The sequence below is a fragment of the Aquila chrysaetos genome, chromosome 4 (assembly GCF_900496995.4).
Source record: "Aquila chrysaetos chrysaetos chromosome 4, bAquChr1.4, whole genome shotgun sequence".
Lineage (NCBI taxonomy): Eukaryota > Metazoa > Chordata > Aves > Accipitriformes > Accipitridae > Aquila > Aquila chrysaetos.
In genome coordinates, this window is record NC_044007.1 from 26,563,315 (window position 1) to 26,575,329 (window position 12,015).

The 12,015-nt window shown below is 46.6% G+C and overlaps 1 protein-coding gene across 2 annotated transcripts in view; it reads right to left on the reverse strand.

Moving 5' to 3' along the window:
- Nucleotides 1–8,269: 8,269 nt before the first annotated feature.
- The window catches only part of TMEM67 (transmembrane protein 67), a 37,016-nt gene continuing 33,270 nt past the window's right edge, over nucleotides 8,270–12,015 (reverse strand). For both annotated transcript variants that reach the window (XM_030012557.2, XM_030012556.2), the window contains 2 exons: nucleotides 11,852–11,994; nucleotides 8,270–11,395 (listed from right to left, as the gene is read on the reverse strand). In XM_030012557.2, the coding sequence (XP_029868417.1) occupies nucleotides 11,315–11,395; nucleotides 11,852–11,994 (224 nt within the window). In that variant the 3' untranslated portion in view covers nucleotides 8,270–11,314. The remainder of the gene's footprint in view (nucleotides 11,396–11,851; nucleotides 11,995–12,015) is intronic.

The window sequence follows — 12,015 nt, forward strand, 5'->3', positions numbered from 1 at the left end:
GTCGCTTTCTGTCCAAGAAAAAGCCTGGCTTTGTCCGACCTGACTTCTGTCAGCAGCCGAGCGTGGGAGTAACCCCACAGGATGGTGGTAGCTAGAGCTGCCTGGCTGCACCCGTTCCCGGTGGCAGCCCTGTCCGTGTGGAGAGACTGCATCTGGCTGGCATCCGTCCTGCTGCGGGACACGCAGGCAGGGGGACGCTCGGGGTCTTGCAGGATGTAATGTTTGGGATAGGCAGGTGCATAATGTGGGAAAATGTCCTCAGAGAGGATGAAAAAGTGGACTTGTGGGCTAAGGAGGGAAGAGGGGTTTGGGGCGACCAGCCAAGTGACCCCCGGCAACATGTCCAAGAGCGGTGTGAAAACTGCTCCTTGTGTGCGGGGCGCCGGGCTGGCAGCGCAGAGCTTCTCCAGCTCCTCTTCCTGCGGTGCTGAGGAGGAGTTTCCTGCTGAGCAGAGCTCGGCCTGACAGCAGAGCTGCTGCTGCGCAACGGGTTTGATCCTAATGTGCTGCCTTGATGCCAAAAGGGCCGTTTCGGAGGCGGCTGGGCGGCACAGGGGTGTGGGAGTGCTGCCGCGGCTGCGCTGGGAGCAGCAGCTGGAGAGAGGAAGGGGTGCCAGAAAACACCCTTCCTCCCTCGGCCCCCACAGCTTAAAGAAGCGTGTCTTTTGTCCCGCTTTGTTACACGCTCCCAAAGATGCCGGCCGCGGTGAAATCACCCCTGTCAGCTCTCTGCCGTGTTTTGGGAGCGCAGCCCCCTGACCCAGGAGCCAGCCCAACCCCAGCAAGGCTCGGGCGCTGGCTCAGCCTTCCGAAATCACTTCTCTGAAGCTGTGTTTACATACGTTTAAACCTGTAGGCTCAGGCATAGGCAAACAGGGAATTATCAGCTGCGTTGCTTCGTGCTTTTGCAGAGCCCTCCGGGTTCGCCGATGACGGGCCGGTGCAGCCTTCCAGCAGAATTAAAGGGCACAGCTGGCTGCCTGGGGAGCGGGGCTGCGGTGAGCCCAGCACAAACTCCTGCTGCTGCCAGGAAAGGGCTTCACTGAGAGGCCCCCTTTTCTCTCCAGGTTACGAAAGAAATTTCAACTTTTCTAACAGGTCACCCGCAAGACAATATTCTTAAGTCAATACTGCTCCGGGACTGAGCAAACAAGAGGAAGGTTGTTTAAAACATTTCTGTTCCAGGTTTGGCTTGAGTACAGACTTCATTACACATGTGTAAACCGAGAGAAAAATTGCATTTGATTAACAGTGTAGCTCGTCGGGAGCACATGTACCTTCCCCGTTCAGAAATTAACCCTAAAAATAAGTATTTTGGGAGCAAACTGTGCAAGAGCCTGTGCTATGAGGCAGCAGGGGGGAACAGGCCACCGGTGGGGTTTCAGCACGTGCTTGGTCGTTTTTTTTGAGAAAAGCATTTACAGGCACCAGCATCACCGGCCAAAGCAAACAGGGCCATTTCCCCTTTCCTTTAGCTAAAATCAGTCCTTGGCAACAGGGGAGACAGAGAGCTGCAGCATCACCAGACTTTGGACAGGGATGTGAGCTTTGGGGCAGTTTTATGATTGCTTACAGCCTTCCTTTAAACTCTTAAGCAATGCCTTGGGGCCAGGAGAGCAACTGGACCCTACTGGCTCTTGGGCTAATGGTTACAAACACCGGGGGAGCTAACTATTAAGCCGCCAGCGTGGCCACCCTCCTGGGAACCATCAGGCTTGTTTGCAGAGGTGGTTGGGGGAAGAAAGGACTTTGGGGATACCCAGACCCACTGTCGGGAGCCCTGCAGGAAGGTGCTCTCTACTCCCCACCTTGCTGATGGTGTAGCAGACAGTTTAACTTGCATGTGCCAGTGACTCCCAGTGCCCTTACTGGTCCTGGGTGCCTCCCAGCAGGAACTGTCAGGGAAGCAGGGGAGGGGGCAGCTCCCAGGGAGTCTCTGGGAGGGAAAAGGAGCTTTTCTCTTGCAGCAGGCAGCTTGTCTGAGGGGATCAGGCTTTGTCCCTGGCCATCCCCAGAGCTTCTTACTCTTCTCCTGGGAAAATCCCGCAACAGCTGGCCATGCGGAGCAAGGACCTGGCTTGGCCTGAGGCTATGAGGGCATGTGCTTGGGGGGCTGCCTCCGGTCCCAAGGGGTGACCTGGGCTGAAGCCATGAACCTGGGGTGCAAGAGACAAGTCTTCGGGACGTCTCAGCGATGGGTTTTAGGCTCGTCAGTGACAAACCTACCCAGCAGGCTGGGCAGCACTGTATTATTTAGATGCACATACTCTCTACTGGCTTCTGTTGTTAAATTAAAATGACATCTTCTCTCAATAAATACATGTTTCCTTAAACTCTGCTTCAGAGTGCTTGTAACTAAGGAGATTTGGCCTGTTAAGATGTCCCATGGAGAGGCAACTGAGTTTCCCTGTTCCTTAGCAGGAGATCCAGATGGTTTCACCATCAGGAGGGACCCCAGATACACCATCTTTCCCCCAACCCAACATGTGCACACACTTTCTCCTGCTGTTTACCACATCATAGGAGGCTTTTGACTTCGTGTGTGCAATTTCTGCTGGTTTCACCCTGAGTAAAAAATTCAGCCTTAATGGCTCTTGAAGCAGATGCTCTCCAATGTAACTGGTGTTCAGTAGAGAGGAGCTTGGCAGGAGCAACTTGTTCAGAAAAGCATTTTTTCTCATACAGGAATAAAACCAGGTGCAGAGTCATGAGTCAGAGTCAGAGTGGGAGACACTGGAACAGGTTGCCCAGAGAAACTGTAGATGCACCAACACTGGACGTGTTCACGGTTAGGTTGGACAGGGCTTTGAGCAACCCTATCTAGCAGAAGATGTCCCTGCCCATGGCAGGGGGGTTGGACATGATGGTCTTTGAAGGTCCCTTCCAACCCAAACCATTCTATGGTTCAATGATTGCTTACGAAATGGGAAGGTTGGTGGTTCACCAAAGGTCCCTCCTTCACTCTGGGGGTGACTGCAGAGACCCAAGTACTCCCTGGGGAAGGACATCAGGCTGCCTTGGCTGGGCACACACAGGTAACCAAGCACGTGGCCACACACCCAGGAGGGAGCCCAGGGATCGAACAGGAGTATCAGTGGGTCTAGTTGCCAGAAATCAGACCTGCAGGTCCCAGTCATGCATGTACTGTCGGTCTTCTGAGTCTTTGTCACACAGGGAAAAGCTTGAAGATGGCAACAGACAGGACGGTAGGCACTTTTCTCAAGAAATGCTGTATTTGCTGGGACAAAGGAATCTGTCTGGTGATTCTTGGGTAAGGTCTGAATACAAATACATGTGTGAGAAGGTGTCATCACAGGGTGAGCGTCCCTGCTGCATCGGCTTTGGGTCCCTCACTCTCGTCCCAGCTCAGCACATGTCAGGTGGCCAAACTGCAGACAGCCAGGGATGGTGGTGGTACTGTGTGTTCAGCATTCACATTTACTGCACGCTCCTCTTGTGGCAAAGGAGCTGCAGAGGAGGAGCACATGAGAACGGTCTGCCTTGTATTTCCTGTGCAATGCAAAAAACCAGCCAAAAGAGCTGGTGGGCCTGAGCTGATGCTGTGCTTTGCTCCGGTGCCCTCGCTGCCCCGGGCACCTCTTCCCAGGCCTGGCTCCTCCGCTTGTTCTTCTCCTCAACTGGTGCCACCAGCACCGTCCTGGCCCTGCAGGGCAGCAAACCCTGCCAGGGCTCCTTGCTTACCGACAACCCTCCGAGCCGCTTGCCCATTTAGATCCATTTCAGCGCCGTTGCCCAGATGGCATTAGGGGCCAGGGCTCGTTCCCAGCTGTGAGCTGTTTTCTAGTGGGGTTCACTGCTGAGCCCATGAACCCGCAGAGCTGGCTCGCTCTCCTTGCAGGCTCCTACTGTACCGTCCTTGAGCTGGGAGACTGACAAGGGGTGTGAAAAGCAGCTAGGATTTTGCACTCCAGCATATACAAAGGCACGGAATGTGAAAACATCCACCTCCTCTAATTTTACACTGTTGTTTCCAGTACAGCTTTTATAACTACCGGTGGCATGACAATGACTGGGGGGGGGGTTAAGCTTCCCAAATTCTGTAACTGCTGCTTTCACCTGCTGCACCCATTTCAAGCTCTCCCAGTTAAAGCAGCTGCAACCCAGCAGTGCTGGAGAGAAAGGGGAAGCTGAGAAAGCTAAAAGCCATCGGGAAACAGCCATTCCCCAGAGGGGATCAACTCCTTTCTGTTCCTCCATCTAGATACATTTAAATGCGTCTGCTACTTAATTGCATCTTTAAGAGTCCCCGCCCTTCCCAGGTAATGGTTGCTGAGGCTGCAGTGTTGCCCTTGATGACAAATGATGGGGAATCGGTAGGGCAGGGTCAGAGGAGCCAAGAACAGCGGCGGGGGACGGACGGACCACTAAGAAAGGCTCCATTACTTCATGGTCTCTTCTGGCTTGACATCTGGTGAGTGTGGGCAATCAGTATTATTATTTCCAAGAAGTGTGTCATCAAAGCATTGCTCTGCATTTATTCATACTGCCAGAAATAAGACACTGGAGAGCAGTGCTAGCTCTAAACAGCAAAAAAGTTGAGGAAACTGCGGTTTGCTCACAGTATTTGTGGTGAGGAAGCAAAACTTCCTCACTGACAGCAGCCGACCCTCCCTTACACCAACCTGGATAACAGGGATGTTCTATCTGCACATCTGCAGCTGCAAACCAGACAGCATCGCTGTAGGATCCTGCTGTTTCTGTTGCCAGACCAGATGGTCCTGATCCACAGGTCTCAGATCCAGCTCTTTCCCATCACCATGCTCACAAATCCCTGGGACCCGTTGCAGCATCTCCAGCCTTCAAAGGAACTCAGTATTTTGCGTTCCAAACAGCATATTGCTGGGCTCTGCAAATGCAAAGGCAGGATGCCATCTAAGAGAAGTAACATGCAATAAGATTGGCGTTAGTCAGGAGTAAGAGCTGCAGCTGCTTGTGCAAACTGGGCAGCCATATTATCTCTTTTTTTTTTTTTTTTTTTTTGAGAACTCTAATCATGTCTACATAGAAGAATTTGTCAGGCTTTGTCTCCATGCCTATGGAGAGGGATATCTCCCTGTCCCTGTGGGTTTGGGATGCTGTGGGGGGAACCTGGAGTCTCAGCAAGTTCTACATTGAGCTTGGATGCCGCATGACACAACCCACCTCTGCACAGCAATCTCGACAGAAAACTTCTGCATGTCCTGTCATGTGTCTGACCATGCGGTAATGTTTTCCAGTGTTTGTAGAGAGAACTACTGCATACAAGGTACAGATGAGCAACTTCGGTGTTTTCAGTGGTGAAGCTCAGATCTTTATATCCACACACACGAAAAGAAGGAAAGTGTTGAAAATGGGAAATGCAGCCTTTTCCTTCCCAGGAAAAAGTGCAATCTGTCTCAAACAACCAGAAACTAATTTCTGACTGTATGCTTTTAGGAGAAATGAACAGCTGAGAGGCCCCTCTCCCAGCATCATTTCTGCTCTGACCTTCCAGGATAATGTAATAAACACTGAGCTTTCAGCACAGCTGTTATTAAACATAATGATATCAGCATAACTCCTGCATCCCCTTGCCAAGATTTCTGGGGGTTTGGCTCTCTGCAGGCCCAGGTGAACCTGGAAATGAAGAGGTGAGGGGAAGGGCCGGTGCCTGGATCCGTACTCCAAGAGGCTGTGGAGGGACGTGCTAGCCCCCCCGGTGCCCCAGCAGCTCCACGGCACATGGAAAGGATTCAGGGGAAACCGCGGCACATGAAAGAACAAAATCCATTCATCCCAGCTCGGCTGCCCCTGGCGGGGCCGGGGTGGGAAGGGGGAGCAGGCCAGGCTCTGGGAGATACTGAGCTATTTGCTCGGGAGGGAGGTCAAGGCAACTCTTCTTGTCCCAGGGATCAGGCAAAGCCAAAAGCAAATATCTCTGTTCAGCATTTGCAGGAAGAACTGGAGACTTAGTTTTTGCATGATTTGAAGGGGATTATTTTCCCCGCAGCTGTAAACCAGGGTGAAAAGGTCACGGAGACCATGGGGTTACAGGTCGTTTTTTCATTCCAGTTTCTTCCGTACTGCATGAGCCTTTCTGCCACCCTGACGCACAGAGCTGTAAAATGGAAATTTGGTAACTGCTGTAATAGCAGGCACTTTTGCAAAAACCCCCCAACCACAGAAAGAAACCATCTAGATCTGTCTCTTAATTGTTGCATGTTTTCTAGGCATAACTGCTTTAGTGCTACGACAAGTACACTTCCTTCTCTCTGCTCAGATAAAGCCTGTGCTTCTGATACCAGGAACATCACAGGTTGTGAGGAGATTGTCTGGTGTGGGCTCAGCTTTCACAGATTAAAAGAACAATTCTGAACATTCAAAGGGAAATTCTCAATGTTAGCTAATGCGGTGCTGCCTCCTGATCTCTGCAGACCCACCAAGCTGCAGAGCTCTTCCACAGGTGAGCTTTGAACATAAAATATTTCCTAATTAACCCCAAGGGCTGCCTCACCTCTCCCCAGCTGCCAGGCTTACCGCTACTCCTGCTGTGACAGAGGTCACCCGGGAAAACTAAGGGGGTGACAAGTCTCGAGTAGCACCAGTAGGTTGGTAAAGCAGTCTGGATCAGAGAGGGATACAGATGGTCAGGGCTCTGGACCATCAAGGCTTACTGAAGCTCTACCAAGATAAGATGGAAACGTTCATCTTAGAGAGGCAAATGCATCTCCCATGGGGATTCCTGGGGAACGCCCCTCAGGCTCCGTGATCCCCAGCCCCATCTGTGGATCCGGGTCCTCCCTGTGGGCACCGGCGTGCAGAACCGCCCACGCACTCCTGCCCGCAGAGGCCGGCAGCAGCTCGGCCGTCCTGCCCGCGGGGTGACATCCACAGTCCCGCTGCCTTTGGCAGCCAGTGGTGGGCCAGCGAGGACGGTGGCTTTTCCATGCCACCTGTAGCAGGTGTCATCTGTCTGCTGTGGCGTGGTAGGAGTCACCCGAGGAAGCTGGGAGTGCTGGGGTGGAGATGGTATGTAGGCAGTAAAAGAGGCAAAGCCGGAGGAAGCCAGTGCTCAAAGAGCAGTTTGTTTGGAGGTGTCTTGGTTTCACTCCTTCTTCCTTTTAGGCAGACACGGCAGTTGGCACTTCATGCTTTTAAACGGATTTCTGACGCTGTTTGGATTTTCATTCTTCTCACCAAAGAACCTGCGCTACTACCTCGAGGCACACCTTGGCACGCAATTCACTGCTACCCAGCTTGGCAGCGTTCTCCCGCACAGGCCCCCTCCCCTCAGCCTCTGGCCTGCCAGACCGCGTTTCCCTCGTTTGCCCAGGGAAGCGGGGATAGGCAGCGACGGCCCCAGCGGAGAGCCCTGCTGCCAGACCCGCAGGCGGGAAGGCAGGGCACGATCTGCACGGCAGCTGAAGGCGGTGGGGCGAAGCAAGGGGCTGTGGCAGGCACCACCCGGGGGCACGGCTTGAGGCACAGGAGAGAGGGACGGGGGATTAGTGCTTTTAAATGCCGAAAAGGTACAGAAGAAAAGGGTGCGGTACTGGGATCCTGGCTAGAGAAAGGAAGAGATGTAGGGGAAAGCAGGTGGTGTTGAGGGAGACCGGTTTTGAGAGGTTTGATAGTTACCTCCTTCCACCATCCCCGTTTACTCGTGATCTTCATAGAAGCATATCACAATGTCACTCTCCCCTAGTCACCTACCGCCCAGACACTCCCTTTCAGGGTGAAAACAAACAGAAAACCCCATGAACTTGGCTCAGATGGCATCACCGCACTGCCCATGCTGCAGCAATCTGATGGGTGTGGTGAAGTTCCGAGCGTCATGCCAGTTGCACTTCTCACCTCTGGTACGATTTACCTCAATCACACAGCCGCCCCTACCATTAAAATGAATGCTGTAGTAAAACATAAATCAATCAAGTCCTCACTAGTAAATGAAACCTGTGAATTTTAAACATATTCTTGAAATTAGTGTACCTTGTCTGTATATACGAGTTATAATTATTTGTGGAATTAACTATTTTGGTATCTAACTCCTAAGACGCTTGGCAAAAAGCAACCATCTCATTCCCCTAGTTGTGGCTATCCAAAACGGTACCCTCCGTTGCCACACCGACTGCAAAATCCCTTTCTTATGCTTGTCTTGACAGAGCTCCTCTGGACTGCAGGGCCAGTAGCAGCCTCCTGCCCTACTCTGAAACCTCTCATGTTCATGGAAGGAAAAGCATGTTGTAGGCTTGGGTCAACTGATTTAACAAGTGCAAAAAAACTTATCCAATCCTTGAAAATTTTTTTATTGCTCAGAGGGACAGATATGAGAGTTTGAAATGCCATGTTATTAAATAAAACATTTAGAAACCTGAAAGACACTCTTCACATGAACAACACATTGTAGCTGCATATTAATTTTAAAAAAGCAAAAACATTAAGTTGGAAATACAATCACAAGAGCTATTTCTTGAACAAATACCAAGCAATAGGAGAACAAAGCGCAGTCAACCCATTTCAAGTGTTCACTGGACAGCAAGAATGAAGAAAAGCTTCTATGAACTCCTGAAGCTTTTGACTCCTGTAATTATTTCCTAAATCATGTAGAGTGCCTATGTTAGCTATATTAACATTTTAGATAAATGACCTGGAAAAATAAAACACAACAGAGTAGTGTGTGCACCGAGAAGCAAGAGGGGGCCAACCGACTGAACTGTTTTGAGAGGACATTTTTAGATTAATTTATCATTTATCTGTAACAAGAGTTGCCTCTAACAGTAGTTCTTGCAAATTGCAAGGTCATTAAAGCTTTCACATGCCCTTCTGAGCAGCAGATAATTAAAGGCATATCTAAAGCAAACTCAAAGCATGATTTTTGCATGGAAAGTTGTACCTGGTTAGCAAAAGCATTGAGAATAGGGTACTGAGTGACAGCCCACATGCTGAGATGTCTCCATTTCTGCTGGTATTGGACTAAGTAAAAACTATATGTCTCTGTCTACAGATGGCACAATCGCATCTTCATTTTGCTTGCAGACATTCCCTGGTTTACCTGGGTCCAGTTACTACGTTTTAGTTATTCTGACTGAAGTCGGTCATAAATCAGACCATTCTGGAAGAGGTATGTTTGAAGTGTGGTTCTGTTCCCTAGAATAACTTCATGACTATGAACACATCCTCAGAATTCACACAGAGAAAAAGCTTCTGCCTGTTACCATTGACAATGATGCACAGTACTATTGCTGGAAAGTGACAGTGAAAAAAGACCCGTATTAGGGTTATTCATTAGGGTCATACTTGCTCACTTACAGACCACAGCAACTTTCTACACCTCTTTAGTTACATCAGTCATCTTGAATAAATATGGTCACATGAGAAAGATTGTATTTCCTCTTGTACACTGACATTTCAGTAGGACTTGTAAGATCTGGAAAGTTTAGTTATGCTATGCAAAGGTATCGACCAAAGAAATACACAGACATCATGTGAGCCTAACTTTGCCTTGCAAATGTCCTACTGCAGACCATTTTTCAGATGGCTCCTTAGCTTAGTTTACAGTTTTGGCACTCAGTAGATCACTGACAAGAAATATGACAGAAAACTCACAACTAATGAAGTCATACAGTCATGGTACTCAATGGAAATATGATCTTCGGCTGTTTTAGTGGATCCAGAACCTAATGTGCACCAACAAACTAAGAATTGTGCACATAAGCAGACAAAAGAAAGGAAAGCATCACATGGAAATGCCCATGCTAAACTGCATATTATTAAATGGATGTCCCACTGAAAATCCACTCTTCAGTTATCTACCTTACTGGCAGACACATTCTATCACTTAATAGCAACTATATCGGACTAGCAAGCTACACAGATTTTGCAACACCAAGCGCAAATGCCGTAGAGCAATAGTGACCCTGAGATTTATGTCCATGTTACTGTAAGTTTAATATCATGATATGATATGATATCAACATGAGAACATGTTCTTCTTTATGAAGCCAAGAAACACCTGAAATACAATGTTGCTTCAACTCAGATAAGCATGTCTACATTAGAAATCTGCCAGGTCCAACTAATCATGTCCTCAGTCTCTGTTTTGGAATAAGCATGCTAACCTCGACTTACGTTTTCATGGTGTTTTTGCTGGTGAAAGTCCCTTGTTGAATCATCTAAAGACAAGTAACAGCTGTAAAAACAGCACACAACTATTCATGTTTAACCATTTACTGAAAAACATAATTTTAAAAAGGTATAGAGACTTTTTAGAGATATAAATGGGAGGTAGACACCTCACTTTAAGGTGTTTTGAAGGCCATTCATAATCTCCCTTAACACTTAATAAGTGGCACTTGAATAATTATTAACTTGTCTAAATTCCAAAAATATGAGGATGGTAAAATTACTATGGTCTCTGTGTTATATCTAAAGATAATAAAGCCAGAAAATTAAGAGAGACAGAGGTACATGAGCATATATAGGCACCTGTGAAAACACTTCCAAAAAGAGAAGAACAATTGCTTCTATTTCACTTGTGTGGAGACATCACAGAAGAATTACTGTTATTTCCCTGGGCATCTCGCATCAGATGACAGAAGATCAGGAACAAACCCCAAATACCTATAACCATCTCCTCTGCACTATCATAACTAGCCTGTTTTTCTGCATTGCTGTAACACTACTGTATCTCAAACACAAGGAAACTTTGTCATGTGTAGGCCACACCCAAGAAAAACAATGATAAACTCCAAGAGAAGAGACAAAAGCATAGAATACTATGACACAATAAAGAAAAGTTAAAATTTCAAGTTGGAGTTGCTGTAAATAAGTGATCTTTAAAAAATCCTCTTGAAATATTAACTTAATTCAGAACAAATCCTGTGCTGTGTAAAACTGGAAATATGTTTGCTAAACATTATACCTCAAAATAAATTAAAAAAAAAAAAAAAAAAAAAAAGACTTAAATGATTTTCAGAAAAATTAAGATATGACAACCTCTCCTGCCAACCAGAATGCTCGAATTATCACCTCAAAGTGAGTGGTCACTTTTTTTTATCTTATTCTAATAATAGCAACAGTAAGTTTATTTCTGTCTTATTTTCATGTACCTTTCTTTTTAAAGGCCTATGGCTTAGTGTTCACAAATTAAAAAAATATTTGTAAATACACAAAAATAAAGCTTAATAGCACACAGTATCAAAAATGATAAAATTTCAAAACCATTACATTATTATTATTATTGAAAAGTGCACAATTAATCTGCTGGTCTGAGATGCTTTGATCGTGGACGTAATTTCCATGATGAACTCCTCAACAAAGTTCTTCATCTTCTCAATTAAATGAGAAATCTTTCATCCACCAAGGTTTTGGATGCCAAATTCTTCTGCCCAAGTGTATTACGAATAAACCTAAATATCTAAGAACATTTTAGAAAAAATGTATTAATGAAGAAATACTTAAACCAGTATGTTTCAGTACCTAACATAAAATAATAACTTCATATTATCTTTAAATTTTAAATAACATGAGTGAATTGGATGCTCAACTCCCTTTAGCATTTTTGAAACATTTTCCAGTATCTTTCTACCCTGAAATATGATATAATTATGTGTGATTAATTGTAACAGATATTTGTGTTTTCCATTGAAAGTTATTTGTAGCCTCTTTATTCATGACAGGCATGTGAATAAAATGAATTTCTCGCAAGCCTATTTGACAAAAAAAAATCAAATAACTATTTTATAAGCTCTCAGTATAATCTTCTGTCACTGCATACTGCTAACTTACTGCTTTAATTATCTAGTTAACTATACAAACTTCCATATTAACCCACATTTTAAAAATATTACTTTGTTCTTAAACTGAAATTTACCTCTTGTTGCAAATATGTTAGAATAGCTGCTAAAACAAAACTTTGGGAAGCCAGATCCACAATGGAGAAAAACAGGATATCAAAGATGAGCAGTGTTGTCTCATTGCCGTAATAGAGAACGTCACTGAAGGAGTGTCCTTCATCTACAGAAAGAAAATAATTTT